This window comes from Ovis canadensis, chromosome 2 (genome assembly GCF_042477335.2).
Source record: "Ovis canadensis isolate MfBH-ARS-UI-01 breed Bighorn chromosome 2, ARS-UI_OviCan_v2, whole genome shotgun sequence".
Lineage (NCBI taxonomy): Eukaryota > Metazoa > Chordata > Mammalia > Artiodactyla > Bovidae > Ovis > Ovis canadensis.
The window spans coordinates 30947702-30966893 of NC_091246.1; the positions used below are offsets into that span (position 1 = coordinate 30947702).

At 44.6% G+C, this 19192-nt stretch overlaps 1 protein-coding gene across 3 annotated transcripts in view; it reads left to right on the forward strand.

Annotated features, from left to right (window-relative positions):
* The window catches only part of PTCH1 (patched 1), a 62466-nt gene extending 43904 nt beyond the window's left edge, over positions 1 to 18562 (forward strand). For all 3 annotated transcript variants that reach the window (XM_069573897.1, XM_069573898.1, XM_069573899.1), the window contains 8 exons: positions 1830 to 2013; positions 3480 to 3760; positions 5183 to 5320; positions 8047 to 8189; positions 11726 to 11825; positions 12390 to 12644; positions 14243 to 14804; positions 15678 to 18562. In XM_069573897.1, the coding sequence (XP_069429998.1) occupies positions 1830 to 2013; positions 3480 to 3760; positions 5183 to 5320; positions 8047 to 8189; positions 11726 to 11825; positions 12390 to 12644; positions 14243 to 14803 (1662 nt within the window). In that variant the 3' untranslated portion in view covers position 14804; positions 15678 to 18562. The remainder of the gene's footprint in view (positions 1 to 1829; positions 2014 to 3479; positions 3761 to 5182; positions 5321 to 8046; positions 8190 to 11725; positions 11826 to 12389; positions 12645 to 14242; positions 14805 to 15677) is intronic.
* The last annotated feature ends 630 nt before the right edge of the window (positions 18563 to 19192 follow it).

Genomic DNA, 19192 nt, shown 5'->3' on the forward strand with positions numbered 1-19192 from the left:
TAGTTGAGGCAGTGCAGATTCTTTCAGATGTTAGACATACTGTGTTGCATTGTTCTCTTTTGAATTCTAGTCCTTGTCACCATGTCAGTCTTGGTTATATTCGAACTTGGAAAGGTGAGTCAGTTGGGTAGCAGAAAATTTGAAAGAATAGAAGTTGGGGTGATGGATGGGTTAGGAGAGATTACTAGCAGGATGGGAAGATTTGTTAGGTTTGATTCCTTTGGGTCACTGTGGCATGAGGGTAGAGGAGGACAGACAGATTGCTCTGTCATGAGTGAGGCAGCTGGAAATGCAGATCTTTGGACTCTCCGTGGACTCACTGTTGTGTTCACCCCTGCCGAAAGAAGAGCTCTTCCTGTTTGGTAATAATATTCTCCAGTTGCATTTGCCTCTTGGCTGTGACACTTGGATTCCAGCATATCCCCTCTGATTCCTTGGGCATGCTGGTGAGGGCATTTGGACCCTTCACATTGCAGAGGAGTCCAGTCCCACTCCTAGCTTCCCCAGGTCCTCCTCCCACTGTTCTTTGTAGCTTACTTGCTTCACCTTCAGGCAGAAAACCGTCATGCTAATGATCTTCCCAGCCGCTCTGTTTATTGTCTCCCCATTTTTGCTGGCATTAAAGGTGACAGATTTACAAAGTACATTGTTCAGAGTTATTATGGAGTGTGAACTTAGTGCTTTATGGCCGCATGCGGCATGCTGTCCGGTTTGACAAGGATGCAGGCAGAGGAGTCTGTCTGAGAGATGGCAGGGGGATGCTGGGGGCTGGGTTGGTTTTAGGGACCAGGGGCACCGTGGAACAAATGTGATTGGGCCAGGCCGCCAGACATCATTTCCTCTGCCTGGGAGGGAGAAAAGCATGCTGTGTGCACGGAGGCCGTGTGAGCTGTACTATGTAATTCCAGAGACGGCTTGAAGACATACAGTTGTTACATATCCTGTGGATTAATTGAATCCAGATCCCTGAAATTTAGTTCTCTCCCTCTCCTCCACTTTCTTCCTTTACTCTTTCCCTATTAACTTCTGTCACTGGTGTTTTTCATTTTGTTAAAGATGAAAAGCGTTGGAACCAGGTCTCCATCGGAAGTAAACAGGAAAAAATATATGCATATGTACATACGTGTCTGTGTGTTTGTCTCTGGATGTGTTTCACCTATACAAGGCCTGCAGACCAGCTCTAGAGGGAGCATAGTATTTATTCGGCTTCCTCTTAGGACGTGGCACATATGCTAAATGTGACCACCTCACTCAGACTAAGACTCCCAGAAAGACCCAGCTTGTGCGCCCATCCCTTCTACTTTCTGGCGATGGACCTCTTTTGAATACACAGGTCATAGGAGGCTAGTGTTAGCAAAATTTATACAGATGTTGTTTTATTTTTATAGCTCTCCTCCATTTACTGGGTGGCATTTCCTTCAGTGTTAACAGCAGAGGTTAACTGCACACAGACGTGTATGGGGATTCTTGCCAGGTTTTTTTTCCTCCTTCCCCTCCTATAAATATGTTTCTCCAGATTGTTCATTCTCTGCCTTGGCTGCAGACATTCTTTTTAGCGTTCAGATTTAATTGGTTCAGTCGATTCCTGGGCCATCTGCCGAACTGTGTGTGTGTGTGTATGTGTGTTATAAACATGCCGATTATTGCATTCTCTGATAAGTGCATTTTAAAAGGAACCAAAGGTGTTCTGATGGGATTTTCTGCACTTGCAAACAGAGACATTCTCTTCTTTGTTGCAAATGCTGATGCAGGCTCTGCTTCTCTGGAGGCAGGAGTGTGTTGACCCCAAGCCCCCACTCTGAAAGCCTCCTGTTCTACCCATTCTGCAGCTGACTAAACGGCGCCTGGTGGATGCAGACGGCATCATTAACCCTAGTGCTTTCTACATCTACCTGACTGCTTGGGTCAGCAACGACCCTGTGGCTTATGCCGCCTCCCAAGCCAACATCCGGCCTCACCGTCCTGAGTGGGTTCATGACAAAGCCGACTACATGCCAGAAACCAGGCTGAGAAGTAAGTAGCCCTCCACTGGACCTCCAAGCTGGTGAGGGCTCCTTGCACCCTGTACTTCCAAGCTCGGTTATAGCCCTCATCCGTTGACACCAATCAGGGTTCAAAAGTGTAAACAGAACAATGTATTTCTTTTAGTTTCAAACTCTGGGAGACAGATGAGGATGTGTAATCAAATACAACTCATGCTCTATCACACTGAGAAATAAGAGTCTCTAATCTCTCCTTGTGCCTTTGACTCTAAAACATCCACCAGGCATCTCTCTTTAATGCCAGCTGTTCCATGTGAAATTTGGGGACGCCTCCAGGTTGAGTGTTGTTTTACTATTGCAGAGTTTTATCACTGGGGATTATATGTTTATCTTAACTTTGTCAACTCTGGTGTTGAAGGGATTTTTGGCAAGTTGAGTCATTCCTATAAGCCACCAAGCACCTGTACTCTGTCAAAGCTGTTTAAACCGGAGCAGAAAAGTGTGTATACAACAGCGTCCTCTTCCTTTCACCTCTCAGCCCCAACTTTGAAAGGTGGTTCTGGATGGATTTAATTTGCATTTATGTTAGACATATTAGTTGCTTATACCTTGGGTATGAGGCTGAGGATGGACGTGAGAAAGAAGACAGGTCCCTTTGCGAACATGGCTGGAGAGCAGGCGGGTTTTGCTTCCCTGTATCTAAACCTCAGAGCCTTGTGGCAAGCAGCCAAGGCTTGTCTTAATGAAAATTTATAGTTGAGATTATAATAGGGCAAATCATGTTTAGCAAGTCAGCTGAATGACCCCAAAGGGTCTGGAACACACAACGGCAGTAACTAAATGCTTGTTGTGTGAGGATTTCTTCCCCTGCTGCTGAAGACTTAGCATTGCATTAAAAAAGAAGCATGGAAGGTTTAAGTGTGTAAGATCACTAAAAGGATAAGTTAAGCATTTTTCTCAGTAAAGCATGACTTTCGAGTTATTTTGTTCTCATAAGTGATTAAGTAAAATGGTTTGAACTTAGTGTTTTCACTTGTGTCAGTTGAACAGAAGAAAATGTTACCACAATTGAATTCTTAAGTTGTTTAGACCCATTGCAAACAATGACTGCTTCTAGAAGATTAAAATCTAAGGGTAAATCAATACATAGATCACAGTCTCCTCCTCCATCTGCAGCGCCCCCCCAAAATCAAAAGTTGATTATCTTTTAAAATTTTTTAAACCAAAGACTGAAACTGTCAAGACCTTAACACGATCAAGACTGTCGCTGGTATTGTTTGTCCCTCACATTGAAAGAAGAGGAGTAAGCAGACTTTCTTGCTGCGTTCTTTCTCTTCTCATTGCACTTATGGAGAATCTGGGGACTCATGTCTGGGAGGCAAACGGTGGGACACTTGCTGCCTTTTTTCCACCTTCAGATGAAGCCTGTTTGCCTTTCTCAGTGTTGCCGGAAGCCCCTGACTCCTGGGCCCTCTCCCTGTTGTCTTTTCTGTGCAGTCCCTGCAGCAGAGCCCATTGAATATGCTCAGTTCCCTTTCTACCTCAACGGCCTGCGTGACACCTCGGACTTCGTTGAAGCCATTGAAAAAGTCAGAACCATCTGCAATAACTACACGAGCCTGGGGCTCTCCAGCTATCCCAACGGCTACCCCTTCCTCTTCTGGGAGCAGTACATCGGCCTCCGCCACTGGCTCCTCCTGTCCATCAGCGTGGTGCTGGCCTGCACGTTCCTTGTGTGCGCCGTCTTCCTCCTGAACCCCTGGACGGCAGGGATCATTGTGAGTTTATTCTAAGGGTCTTTGTGGAAGTCAAATTCCTTTCAGCATAGCTCTTTCTGCAGCCGGGAAGTTTTGTTTATGTCTGGGCCTCGGGAGGAGGGTATAGATTGCATCATCCATACTGTATTTATTCTACTGGAGGTGGCGAGGTTCATGCTTAGGTAGAGTCTTTAATGGCCTTAATCTTATGTCCCTTCTCCTATAGCATTAAACTTTTTAGGTGAAGATAGAGGAGTTTTTGAGCACACTTTCCATAATAGAGCTGAGTGTATATTGATACAAACATTCAAAGCATAACTAATTGTTTTTTTTAATTCAAGTGTCATTTTGTTATGACACCCATACCAAATATAGAGAAGATTCTTCTAAATGGAGAGATAGTTAGAGAAGTTTGGACGGTGGTATATGGATAAATCATTTTAGACATGGTTTTGTGTGGTGTATTTGTTTTAACTCTTAGGGAGAAATGATAAAGTATTGCCAATCTTTTTTTTTTTACATTCTTTCACCAAGTATAATGCTTGCAGGTTTGAAGCTAGTTTCATGTAGAGTCTAATAAAATCATGGCAGTGTTTAAATTCCATGAACTGTGGTATAGCCTTCAAAATGCCAAAATTATAAAAACAGAGACCAGGTCTTGTTTCTGCACCATAAGTCTGTACAGCAGGTATGTTTAAAGGTAAATGTTTAGTCTGTAGGAGTTTTCATGGTACTTAAGCAATTGATGTTATCCATCTTTCATTAGCTTATTAAAAGAAAGCAAAGGGAACTTTTATTGTGCTTGTCTGCTCGCCCTTCACTGCCTGCTGTCCCCCACCCCCCAGAAGGAAAGATCATTCTCTCCTTCCCTTGTAAAGTTTATTGTTTTATTTGTATTTTCTCCTCTTTGGCCCAAAAAACTCCAAAGTCTACCTCAACGGATTCTTTCCATCTCCCTAGAAATTTTTACAAGGCAGATGAAAGAATGGCAAATAAAAGCTTTTCCCTGTTTGCTTTGTCCACCCCAGTGACTCCACATTTCTTCATAGTGAAGGGGCTGTAACCTGACCCGCATCAGCTGACCATACATCCCCTTTCTCCTAAGTCATCCTCACTCACCCCACAGGCTTTCCAAACAAAAGCAAAGTGACTTCTACGTAAAAGAATATTTATTCAGTCCGTCCTATCAACTTTCTTTAGGATGGAGGGCAAGGCAACCAAAAAAGTTTCAGCTCAGTTACAAGTTGAAGGATGGTCTCTGATGGTTAAGATCAAAACAGTAGGAAACACCTTGTTTTAAACCATATTAAATTTGTAGCCAGCAATAAGTATGTATCTGTATAACTCTTTATAGATCACACTCATGAAATAATTTGGAAAGAATTTTTGCAACGCCCAGAGTGTGTTTGTGCCCAGCCACTCATCCTCTGTGTTTTTTTAAAGGTGACAGTCTTGGCTTTGATGACAGTTGAGCTCTTCGGCATGATGGGCCTCATTGGAATCAAGCTGAGTGCCGTGCCTGTGGTCATCTTGATTGCTTCCGTTGGCATTGGAGTGGAATTCACTGTTCATGTCGCTCTGGTATGGGAGATAGGTTGCCTTCTCTGCAAGCTCTTTTAGTTTACAAGTTGGGAACCTTTTCATTTTCTCCACCTTCAAGGAGGACATCTGACACATATCACAGCAGAAAGCTTGGGAGCACAGACATTCCCCAGGAGTGGCTGCAGTTCAGCTGGACTCCTTTCCCTCTGAGGGAATCTAAGAAGCAGGTCATCGAAGGTGGAAGTTAGCCGGGCTGTGTCAGCAGTAGACAGTGTCCTTGGTGTGTCCGAGTGGGCCCAGGATTCTGCTTATTTGCTGTTGTCAGCTGTGTCACGGGTCCTAAAGGTGTTAGCTGTTCCTAGACAGATGTTATATAAGTATGTGTGTACACAAATACATACAATCTTTAAAACCACAGTAATAAAGCGGGAATAACATGAGACCACACTCACAGGCATGGTGGGCAGGCATAGTTGAGGGTGAGGTGAACTGGCAGCTAAGGAAATACCCTGGGGCTAATGAACTCCCCATCTGAGCACCACCCCCCACCCCAGTTCCTTCAACCTCCCACCCTCCAAATTCATGACAACAGAACATAAAAGAACTAGTGTTGCTGTCCATAGGAATCTTTCCCCTCTCTCTGTGGGCCCAGTCTTGTGAAAAAGGAGGGTAAACTTCAGGAGGAGTCTAATCCATGAGACAAGTCCGTCGTATACGTTTATCAGAGAATTATTTAAAAGCCCCACAGTGATGTGTAAATCATGCTCCATCCACACTTGTGTTTGTAGCCTAAGACCTGAGGTTTACATTGGCATTCAGTATACTTATTGACTGAATAAATGCTGATGTTTGGAAGGCTTGGCCAGGAAACCTAGCACTGGGCTTGGATCAGATTACTTTCAGCCTTGCTTCCGCAATCTCCAGCATCGGGCTCAGCACGTGGCCTGTGGGTGTCTACACGTGGGTGTCTGCTACTTTCTGTTGTCCTCTTTCAGGGCCATATTTATGCTGCTTAGGGATTATAAACTTTTTTATTTCAGAAAGAATGTTTTGTTGCAGTTAACCTGTTCTTCCCCCAGTGTATGATAAAAACGTGATAGTATAGAAACAGTTCTCTAAATTTTGAGCCTACCCAAATTACTTTCCTCAGTTGAGCTGGGAAGAAGGAGAGGGGATTTTTAAAAAGAAGAGCTTAGAACTTAGAAAACACATAATTATGATATCATTTCTTTTAAAAATAAGAAAAATTTATATGTGAGTTAAAAATCCACACATCATTTTATTCTGATGTGAATGAAAACCACTGTTTTTTTGGTGGCTATCATTACAGACAAGGGTGGTCCTAGATCAGATTTTTGTGTTGTAATGTCTTTTCTTAAACTGTTACAGCACCCTGGGTCTCTGAGGTAGTAGGAACATAAATATCCATACCAGTGTTGAATAAGCAACGAAGGAACGCCTCTACTCCTCATGCAAGATTTAATCCTGAGAATTTAAGGAGCCTCAGGAGCCAACTTGGCTTTGTGCTGCTAGCCCAAGTCTTCATCAAGAGACTGTCCACACACAGGACATGGCATTCTTACCACATCCTGTATGTGAAAGTCATCAAGGGATCAGTGGGTATCTGGCAGTTTATTGTTCCAGTAGCATAAGTTGTATGCAAGAAGATCAACTCAGTTCTGGCCCTTATGGCCTCATGGCCCACAGACAGCATGGTTCCAGACCGTCTTAGTGCCTTCCTCTCAGGAGAAAAAGATAACTACTTTGACCCTAAAGTCTCCTCAGCTCTGAAAGAGTGTCACTTACATAGACCCCACTTGAGAGAAAAGTCATACACCTCGGGACACTTCTGTGTAGTTTTATTTATTCATCCATTAAGCAGTCCTTAATGGACGTGTGTTTCCCCAGCACACATATGCCACCTGCAAGGGCTCCAGGCCCTCTTCTCAGCACATCCCAGAGCAGCTTGCACTTTCAGAGAGCAAGCTTGTGCCAGGCTCAGCCCTCCCTGTTAGGTCCCACTGCAGGGAACAGGTAGGGTGTAACAGTAACTAACCCACGTTAAAATGGTCTTCGGTCATACTCTCAAGCCAATAGTGTGATACACGAAGAGCTACATAAGGTTTCCATTTGGTATCAACAATGCCTTGACCTAGAAGACCTAGAGAACACAAAAGAGTTGGGCCACGTCCACCCATATTTAGAACAGGCTTGATTGAATTTCTTGTGATATGTTAATAGTACTTACATGTCCTACGAACATATTAGTCTGAACACAGTGGCAGAAATTCTAACCTCAGTATAACCATGAGGAAATATGTACTTGGCACCTCGGTGTTAAGCCCATTTTAAAGTAAGATCTTGACCTTTCCAAAAATCAGGAGAATGCTGTTGTCATAGCTAGACATCTCCCATGTGAATAATGTTAGATCAGTCATATGGGGAGTGAACTCAAGGTGAGTAACAGTAAAAGGAAGGGAACATTTTGCTCATTTTAATATAGTTTTGGCATCGCTTTCCATCTTTGTTGTTGTTCAAGATTTACATAAACACCAAATACAATCCATTATTATTAACAGGTCAATTTAATGTAAGCCTAGATTTAGCCAAGTTGAGCAACCCCAATTAAACATTCCAATAGCTAGACAGTAAGATCTGAGGGGTACAGTGGAGTCAGATGAAACCGGCTTATAGCATTTAAGACGAAGCTGGCCATTGACTAAATGAAATCCAGGAATCTGATCACCGGAACTCTCATTGCGCAGGCCTTTCTAACAGCCATTGGTGACAAGAACCGCAGGGCTGTGCTTGCCCTGGAGCACATGTTTGCGCCTGTTCTCGATGGTGCCGTTTCCACTCTACTGGGAGTGCTGATGCTTGCAGGATCTGAATTTGATTTCATTGTCAGGTAAGCCTTGTTTTCTAATGTGTTCTCTGTAACTTATTTCCTTTTGTCTCTGGGCGATTGCCGCTTGTCTTCATTGGGACTCTACTCCCTGCTGAGCCTGCCCCTGCCACAGCTTTACTGAGGAATAATTGACAAAAATTGAATATATTTAAGGGGTGCAACATGATGTTTTGATAAACACATATATTGTAAAGTGATTGTCACCATCTGTGACTCCACTTTCTTTTGAGTGTATTAACTCCAAGGTGGCACAGTGGTAAAGCATCCACCTGCCAGTGCAGATGCCGCAAGAGACTTGGGTTTGATCCCTGGGTCGGGAAGATTCCTGGGAGTAGGAAATGGCAACCCACTCCAGTATTCCTTGCTTGGAAAATTCCATGGACAGAGGAGCCTGGCAGGCTGTAGTCTGTGGGGTTGCAAAGAGTCGGACACGCTGAGCAGGCATGTACACGCTGAGAGGCATAAGAACAGGCTGTCTTCTAGAGCTGTTTTGGGGAATATCCTGAGGACAAAAGACGGAGGGTTTGGGGCTAGAAACAAAGGCAGCTGTACAGCTTGACACCACATCCCAGCTCTTGGCATTAAGGTTAGAAATATCAACAGAAGGAAATGACCTGGTTCCCTTTGACTGACTAGATTTGACCTTCCATTGTCCTTCAAGACTGTAGAAAGGAAAACATGCAGATACCTAAAATTTTCAGAAATTTTATTCTTTTAAGAAGTGAAGACAGCATCCCTTGATTGCATGTTCAAGTTCCCACTAAGATTTAAGAAGCATTTACTGTGTGACTTTGGTGTCAAATTTTTAAAATCCAAGCCTCATTTGGATACATCTTTCTATTTGGATTTCATGGCAAGCAGTTTCTGGTGAATTTATTTAAGGACTTGACTTTTTGAAGTATAAAAGGAGAGCAAGTTTTTCTCTTGAAAAGAATTTGAGAACTACAGGGAGAGACCATTTTTTTCTCTGAAGAGCCTCCACAGCTTTTTTAAACACCTGCTCTTAGATGTAACCCTGCTGCTCTGTGGAGGGGCGAGGCCAGAATCATCAATAAGTAAAAGATAGTCCAGAATTAGGACCATAGTAAAGTAGAATAAAATGTGAGAAATGACTGGATTGTTAGGCACACTTTGGTAATCTGGAGAGAGAATCTAAACCAGCTTTCCTGTTGTGTATGTTGTAATAGGACTTTCAATTCCAAGTGAAAAAAAGAGGATTTTAAGGATTTTAAATTGTAGCCAAAGTTTCTCTATTATGAAAAACGATAGGTCCTTGGCATCATTATGGAGATGCAGCCCTCCTAGAATGAGTGCCAGGGTCGGCTCACTGTCGTTTGGGTGGAGAGTGAGTGGAGAGGTGTAGACCAGTACTTCTCAAACTATAATGTGCTCGTGAATCATTGGGGCTCTCTGTAAATGCAAATCAGACTTCATCGGGGGTGGGGAGCGGAGTCTGAGTTATTAGCCAGCTCCCAGATTACGGCCCTGTTGCTGATCCTCTCAGCATAGAGGATCGGTCCATTAGCAAGCCAATTAGTACACCTCATTGGCCAGTATCAGGTAGATATATATGCCTAAACTAGAAGAAGGTTTTGGTTTAGGCTTTGTTTTGAGCTCTTAATTTGATGTTGACTCTTCCTTTATTTGAGCATTAGTAGTTGTTTCTCTATGATGTAGAAACGCTACATCCAAGAGAGATTCTTTTGTGTAATTTCTCATTCAACACTGTATGGTGAACACCTCATAAGTGCCATTTCACACAACAGCACAGCAGTAACCTTGTCCTTGTCCCCCTCTACATAGCTATGGTCTATGAGGGGCAGAGACAAGGTCGCAAGCAATTCAAAACCATGGGAAACAGAGTGTGATGGGATCTCAGAGGATCTAACTCAGCCTTGTGGGGGGATGCCAAGGGAGCAACAGAGAAGAAACTTAGCCTGATTAGAGCAACCATCTGGGACCTGGGTGGAGGGCAGGATCCCAACTCTCTCATCTAACCCATGGCTTCTTGTTCTCTCCCAGAGATAGCAGGGCTCTTATTTCAAGCACTTAAAAGGGCTTCCCATTTTCTAGAACTGGATGGATTAACCTGATAAAGCCCTCACTGAGGTCGACTAAATGAGCAGACATTGTATACACGAAGCCGTCAGAAATCTAATTGGTCTGTTTATTCTACCGTTAGATGGATGGGATGCAAATGTCTTAATGCCTGCTGCTGATATATGCCTCAACCTAAAGTTCCAGCAGTTTACATTAGTGCAAGACATCGGCTGCTTGGTTTTACTAATGCAGCTCAGAAGTTTCTAGTGTTTACAATAGCTGTGAGGTATTTGTATTTTTATAGAGATTCTCTCTCCTTTCATCTAAGAGCGAAACTTACATAGGCACAGCGAAGTTTGGAGCCTGTTCCGTTTTATGATCAAGAGGACCATTAACATATAGATATCTTGCCCTCCCTCTTCCCAGAACATCCTGAGCTCTCCCCCACCCCAGCCCCCTTCCAGCAAAATTGCCCTAGAAACCGATAGTTACAGAAACGCATGCTTGCGTGTAGCTTTCTGCCTCCAGCTGTGTGGAACATCCACCAGCCACCCTCCCTGGCTGACAGGTTCACCTTGGTATTCGTGAAGGATCCCAGACCTTAGCCCTCAATGGTGGGAAAGCAGGGCCACTTGTGCACTCTCCTCTTCTTCATGGTGCTGCGGCCTTTATGTCTGAATTGGCTGACGCAAAACAAGAGTATTCAGAGATGCTAAATTGTTCAACAAAAGATTGGCCAGCAGAGCAACCCGTCATTGTGGGCCGCCCTCCCCTGAAAATGCCCCAGCAACCACAGAATGGGCAGTGTTTTCTTTGCGGAAAGCTGGTTCCAGTGTTCTAAAAAGGTCGCAGTTGGAGCTATTTGGTAAAACTGGAACTCACAGAATTCTAGGCAGAAAGTTGTGGTTAATGAAAGCCCAGGGAAAGCCTTACCTGATACACTGGAGACTTAATTAGAGATTCTGCTCTAAGATGCAGAAGCATTTCACAGTGGATTAGCTGCCTGCAGAAGTGGGCTGCTTTTCCTCCTGGGCTAAATTGTTTAAATTCTACACCCTTCACTTCATTTGTTTGCTTCTGCTGGGTTTTCGTGAACAGGGCCCCTCTGCATTGTATTTGTGCTTTCAGTCTGCTCAGCCATTCAGTTCACATTCCATATTTTTGTGTTTGTGTAACACATTCATAAATAACATTACATGCCATGAGATTTCAGCAAATTAACAACCTAATTTTTTTTTCCTTCCCTTCATGAACTAACACTTTGGGTTGCGGAATGCAGTCCTCAAAGTCAGAAGGGTAAAAGAAAAACGAAAGTAATCCTGAGCTGGGTTTGAACTGAAGTTTTGTAACAGCCTTTTCACTGGTGTGGGTTTTGTTCATTTTGGGCTCTGACATTCGGGCACATGAAGGGTCCCTTAATTCACTTGCCGTGGTAAATGTCCCTGGTTCCCTTTCATTGCCGTGGTAAATGTCCCTGGTTCCCTTTCATCTTTAAGGTACTTCTTTGCTGTCCTGGCGATCCTAACACTCCTGGGTGTTCTCAATGGACTAGTTTTGCTGCCAGTGCTTTTGGCCTTCTTCGGACCGTATCCTGAGGTCAGTAATCGTGGCTGGCGTCACGTACAGCCCACGGCCCATCTGTATGCTGTTTTTCCTGGTGTCAGTCTTAATTTAGAGACTTAGGTTTATCCGCATTTTCTGGTTGTTTACTTTTTCAGCAAACAACTCAATAACTATAGCCTTTTTTATCTTCAGTTTATTAGTGTTGGAGGATGTTGTGTTGGTTTGGTTTGGTTTAGGTTGCCTTTATTTTGGTTTAGGTTGCTTTTATTTTGGTTTTTTGAAACCTGGTGATTGGCAACCTAAGTGTTATAGGTCTCTATCAATAAAGCATTTTCCACTCAAGATGAATAATGAAAAGGGCATAACCTGCCTTTCTAGTTTGTGAAAGCAGAGGGCAGTCCTTTTGCTCCATCTGTCATGCCCAAGAGTCCTCTATGTGGCAAGGATTGGGCTAAGTGAATACAGAGTAGTGTGGGGGGCCAAGAGGGGGGAGTGAGGGAGAGCAGCAACCCCTAAACAGTACTGTGCTTTGAACCTTGAGTGTAGCCACTGGGTAAATGGATGATAACACCTGACATACGGAATCCCCTTAAATAGGTGTCTCCAGCCAATGGGCTGAACCGGCTGCCCACACCTTCTCCTGAGCCACCCCCCAGCGTGGTCCGGTTTGCTGTACCTGCCGGTCACACAAACAACGGGTCTGATTCCTCTGACTCGGAGTACAGTTCTCAGACGACAGTGTCAGGCATCAGTGAGGAGCTGCGGCACTACGAGGCCCAGCAGGGTGTTGGGGGCCCTGCCCACCAAGTGATCGTGGAAGCCACAGAAAACCCTGTCTTCGCTCGCTCCACTGTAAGTCATAAGTCACCCCAGGAGGCAGCCTCTGCCTGCTCTGAACAGCAAAGCACAGGATACCAAAAAAAAAAAGTATAGGTTAGGTGGAATCATACTATAGAAATGTCAATTTCATATGGTTGTATCTACGGATTGAAAAGGGCAGGGGCCAGTAATGGAGATTACACAAAGCATCCATCACCATATATCTTGTTTAAGAACCAGAGGTAAAGCATACCTTGCTTCCCTACCCACCCTCCCACCCTTATTTTAAAGTTACATACATTGTAGGATGATACTTATTTTAAAATATAATGGTATTTTCATTGCCAGCAGAAGTTATTTTTTTCCCTTCCACCTCTGTTACCTTTAATTGCCCTTAGTATAAAATTACTTCAGTCACTATTGTCTGAGACTTTACCGGAAGCTTTTATGGCTCCAAGCGCGCATTCTAGGTGGCTGGAAGGAGCAGAGAAGCTGAGAACCAGCCTTAGGTAATTCAGGAAAACCATGAGCAGCCCAGGAGCCTCTTCTCAGAGGCTCTGAGAGCGCCAGCTACATTCTCCCCTCTCTGTACTCCCTAGGATGTTCTCAGCCCCCCAGGCCTGGAGCACAGCACACAAAACCCAAGGAAGGTTCTAAGGCTAATGTTTCTCCAACTGGGGGCCTCCTGCTGTCCCTCCAGGAAATGGGTATTCCAGTCCCAGGCCGGAGCTGCCCTCCCATGAAAGAGAGAGAGGCCAACCAAATAACCTAAATTTTCCTCCTCTTACCCCCCGTGACGATGCCTGCTGAGCTGCAGTGTGAATCTGGTTTTGTTCAGCGGGAGCCTAAAAATAGGTACAAGCTGAACGACTTTGAAGTTGGTCACGGTTCTTTTGATTGATGTGGCCACTGTGTTGCTCCGTGCTTTGTATAGAGACCCAGAAACCAGATTCCTAACAACAGGACAGAGCAGTGCTGCCCCATAGAACTTTCTATGACAATGCAAATGCTCTCTCTGCCTGCACTCTCCCGGGCAGCAGCCACTGCCCACATGTGGCTGTTGAGCACTCGAAATGTGGCTAGTGTGACTAAGGGGCTGAAATTTTAATTTCAGTTAACTTAAATGTAAATAGCCATATTCAACAGTGTAGGTATAGACAGTCCTGGCAACGTCCTGCGTGTGGGTGAGCCAGGGCCAGGCATTTGGCAGTTTTAGAAGAGGAGGAACTCCAGATCTGACTCTACCCAGCAGGGTGGGGTGGCAGACTGTGGGAGGGAGGCAGCTGGATGCTTAGACCACAGCCCTGCATTTATGGGCTGCAGCCCGATGCATCCAGCCAGCTGTGCCAGAGAAAGCCTACACGCAGGGTCCAAGTAGAGCGCTCCTCTGCCACGTTGTTGAGGTTCAAAGAGAATGGGTTTTTCATCTGTGGGTAGAAGGCCCTTGTTAGCTCCCCGGGGCACTCCCAGGCACTTGTGGGGTTGACTGAGCTCTAGTTCAGAAAGAGCTGTGTGTGGGTGGCCAGGCAGGATCCAGAGCCAAGAAAGAAGAGGGGGCTGGAACAGCAGGGGGTGGCGCCCAGCCTGGGGTTAGCACTGGGCCTGTTTCAACCTGCCCTTGCCCTCTGCAGGTGGTCCATCCTGAACCAAGGCATCACCCACTCTCAAATCCTCGACAGCAGTCCCACCTGGACTCAAGGACCCTGCCACCTGGACAGCCAGGACAGCAGCCCAGAAGAGAAACCCCCAGAGAATGCTTGAGGCCACCTCCCTATAAGCCGCGCAGAGACGCTTTCGAAATTTCTACTGAAGGGCATTCTGGCCCTAGCAATAGGGACCGCACGGGCCCCCGGGGAGCCCGTTCTCACAACCCTCGGCATCACAACCCAGCATTCACTGCCATGGGCAGCTCCATGCCCAGCTACTGCCAGCCCATTACCACCGTGACGGCCTCGGCATCCGTGACTGTTGCCGTGCATCCTCCCCCCGCCCCTGGGCCTGGGCCCAGTCGGAACCCCCGAAGCGGGCTTTGCCCAGGCTACGAGGACTACCCCGAGACTGACCACGGGCTGTTTGAGGACCCCCATGTGCCTTTTAATGTCCGGTGTGAGAGGAGGGAACCCAAGGTGGAGGTCATTGAGCTGCAGGACGTGGAATGTGAGGAGAGACGCCAGGGCAGCAGCTCCAACTGAGGTGGGCGGGGTCGGTGGGCAGGGGGGCGGGGCTCTTCAGTGGTCCCTCCACTTCCATGGAGACGTGGGTTTGATCTCTGGGTGGGGAAGATCCCGTGGAATAGGAAATGGCAACCCACTGCAGTTTTCTTGCTTGGAAAATTCCATGAACAGAGGAGCCTGGTGGGCTACAGACCATAGGGTCCCAAAGTTGGACACAACTGGGCACACATGCTCTCGGGGACTTAGAGGGCTGCAGACAGAGCAACCTCCTGGGGCCCCTGTGTCACAAACAGTGACCTCTTAACCTACAGACAGGGCTTCCTATTCAAGCTTAGTCATCCTTGGAGAATCAGTGGAATTCTAAATCGGGTCTGTCCCTTACTGGGCTTACCTGATGGCTCAGAGGATAAAGTGTCTGTCTGCAATGTGGGAGACCTGGGTTCAAACCCCTGGTCGGGAAGATCCCCTAGAGAAGGAAATGGCAACCCACTCCAGTACGCTTGCCTGGAAAATTCCACGGATGGAGGAGCCTGGTAGGCTGCAGTCCATGGGATTGCAAAGAGTCGCACGTGACTGAGCAGCTTCACTTCTCACTTCGCGTACTGTAACCTTGTGGAGGAGGGAGGGTGTTGGTGCATCTCAGCTGCCCCTTCGCCTATTTTCCAGTCTTCTAATGTCTGATGAACGAACATCACAAAATGACCACATCCCTGTCCCCAGCCCCCAGATCAAGGAAGGGACCCTAATCTGCCCCTGGAAGCCCCTCATGCCCTCACCCCAGCCCCCACCATCCTGATTTCTGTACCTCAGACTCATTTTGCCTGTGTTTGTGCTTTATAAATATGAACTCATAGACCTGTTACTTTATTTGACTTCCTTTTTTCTTTTAAAGGGTGAGTAAAATCTGAAGCAAAGAGGCCAAAGATTGGAAGCCCCTCCCTACCCCTACCCCACCCCACCAGAACTGCTTGAAGAGAAACGCGGAATTAGAAGGGTGTGCTGTGCCAGAGAGCAGTTCATCATTACTGTAACTGATTGTATTATTTTGTGAAATATTTCTATAAATATTTAAGAGGTGTACACATATGTAATATACGAAGGAATGGATGTAAAGTAGTGTGATTTACTGGGGTTTCTCCACTCCTGCCTCCAGAGTGGGCAGTGGGGGGATCACAAAGGGGCCCCTCCCTGTGTGTACATTGGTCTCTGTGCCACAGCCAAGCTTAACTTAGTCTTAAATTTCAGCATATGTTGCTGCTGCTTAAATATTGTATAATTTACCTGTATAATTCTATGCAAATATTGCTTATGTAATAGGATTATTTTGTAAAGGTTTCTGTTTAAAATATTTTAAATTTGCATATCACAACCCTGTGGTAGTATGAAATGTTACTGTTAACTTCCAAACACGCTATGCGTGATAATTTTGTTGTTGTTTAATGAGCAGATATGAAGAAAGCACGTTAACCCCAGTGGCTTCTCTAGGTGTAGTTGGGTGCGATTCTCCTGTTTGGCTGTGTGTATGAACACGTGTGTGATTTCCTAATGTACTGTACTGTGATTTTTTTTCTTTTTTTTTTTTTTTTGTTTCTTTTTACTGTCTGTAACCTTTGGTGGGCTCTGCCTTAGGCCGAAGAGTCAGGATTTTTCTAGTGCTAGTGGTGGTGGAGGGCTAGCCCTAAACATCGCCTTATCCTTTTGCCAGATTCGCTTCAAGTTCAGGGCATCTCTTCAGATCATTGGCTGCCATCCAGACACTCCAGCTCATGCTTCAGAGGAGATGAGTTCCTTTGCATGGACCATTGTGGTGTATGTTGGAACCTCAGGGTACAGAGCTCACACCTCTTCATCTTCATTGGTATTAAAACCTAGAAAACTTCCCTAGTGGGGAGCCTCAGCTGGGCTGTGAGCATATCCTCTAAGTATGCAGCCTTCATTATACCTCTCTTGGAACCAACACATAGCACACACATACACAGCACACATACACACACACACACACACACACGCACACGCACACCCCACCACCACCACCCAAGTGGATTAGAAGTCTTTTGGAGACAATGACCTCTTAATTCTGGGTCTACAATTAGCCCAGAGGTGATGTTTTGAGTCCCTACAATTTAAACTCCCTCTCTTGCTAAATTGCACAGTTGGTTGGGGCTTTCTGGATTTGTTTGCATCCTCTTTATATAGTGAACATCCAATATGGTGATATGGAGTCAGAAATTCTATAGGATATGAGCTTCAGAAGGATGATTCTCCACATGTTAATACTAACATTATAGGTGCATGCTTCCTAAAGTAACTCATCTCCTTCCTCTCACCATCATTAGTACATTTATTGAAGACTAGGAAGATGCTAATTGCATACCACCCTCCCCCGCCCAATGAAGAATGTATATAGAGACATGTCTCTCAACCAGGCATTATTTTAAAAGATTTGCTTCCATATCAATTCTGTTGCCTTGCTCTGAGGTTTGGTCTTCCTAGGCTCTTAGCCAGAGACCAGCAAGTGTTAGGAAGCACTTGGTACCCAGACTAAGCTACTGTAGGAGTGCACAAATGGCAACTCCGATTATGCCTCCTGTTTTACATGGAAAATGTTCATCGAAAGGCAACAGCCCCCAGTAGTACCAGCAGTGTAGTGACCTCAGACTCTAAAACTCGCCACAAGACTGTGGCTGCAGATGTATGTGTTAATACACCAGGGGCCCCAGGGGCCCCACTGCTACTGTTTGGTGCCTCTGTCAGCTACACTGTCTACCTACCTAACACTAGGCTCTGCTCAGAAAACATATATCCTGCGTTCAGGAGAGAGATGATGCAGAATTCGGAGGTCTGCTTCCCTCTGGCTCGAGGCATGCCTCGCTCCTTTCCTGAGCCCAGCTTGTGTGGTGCGTGACTGCTTGCCTGGCCCCTGCTTTCTGCACAGCATAGAACTTTCTCCGATAGTCACATTGGCAGAGGGAGAACTCGGGGGCTGGCAGGCAACCAGGATTTCTCTCTTTCTTTTATAAAATAGTTTTATTTTGTCTGTCTTGTTTGTTCATTTTGGATGTTTTAATTTTTTTTTAAATCTTTGCTGGTATTTATAATTTTGTATCATAAGAATGTTTTCCTACAGTATTTGTCATGCCAGTTTATAACAGAAAAATGCAGGGATTTTATTTCTATTGGAAACACTATTACAGCTATGTTTTACTTTTGAACAGAATTTTTATTTGTATAGAGTGCTTACTAATGTTAAATAGTTCAGAGTATATAACATTTTCATTAAGGACTCATGGTAGGTTTTAGTGTAAGGAGTTTAAAGGAAATATTCAAACTGGGTCTCATTGTCTGCCAATTTTGGCAGGAATGGGTTTGTGTCATTTCAATTACAAAGATAAAAGTATGCCATATAATTTATTTATATGAAAATTTATTTTTGTAGTGTACATAGTAGTCATCAAGTCTTTTGACAGAAGTATATTTTTAAAGAATTTATATGTGATGAATCCATAATGTCTGGAACTTTGCTGAGACATGAGTGGGGCACACTTTTCATTGTAAAGTACAGCAAGGAAAAGAAAATGTCTTAACAGTGTTAAGAGAGTGAGATTGAGTGAATATTCTTGCAGTTGTGGAATGTGTTGTATTAGTTACAATTTGTGACCTAGTGTGGTTCTCATTTTAAACCTCGGAAGGCAAAAATGTACAAACTCTCTAAATATTAATGTTCAAACACTGATAGAAATTCTAACATGAATAAAAAATAATATAACTTGTTGGTTATGTCTTTGTTTATGGAATGTTTTTTAATTAGAATATCTTACAAAGGCAGCATGTCAGGTCATCATAAACTTTGTTGTTTTTGTCTGACTAACCTCATTAAATACTCATTTTTTGTTCTTCATGGAGGAATTATTGACATAGGAGGAGTTCTACATTTTTATTTTCTGTCACCAGGAAAACTCCTAAATTACCCTTCAAAATGATCCCTACTGTCATCTCTTAGTCTTTTGGGAATATTTATAAATCCAGTTTAGTGATTATTAAAGGAAGGTATCGTATTTAAAAACAGTATAGCTAACAATATAGGACTGGTTGAACATGATACAAAATATTTTTTCTGAGTGTTTATTAGATGATTATACCCTGTCTTCATCATGTTCTTGTTCAATCGCTAAGTCGTACCCAACTCTTTGCAACCCATTTTTCTTCATCATAGGGGTGGAGAAAAGTAAGACTAGAAATAGCATCCTCATTTTACAGCTGAAAGCAGGGAGTGGTGGGAAGAACTCAAGTTACTATCAGCGTATGGTGAGAAGTCAGCAGGCTACAGCCTGTGGGCCGCCTGTTTATATAAAGAGTTATCAGAAGACAGACACACCCACGCATGTAGAGATTGTCCACTGCCACTTA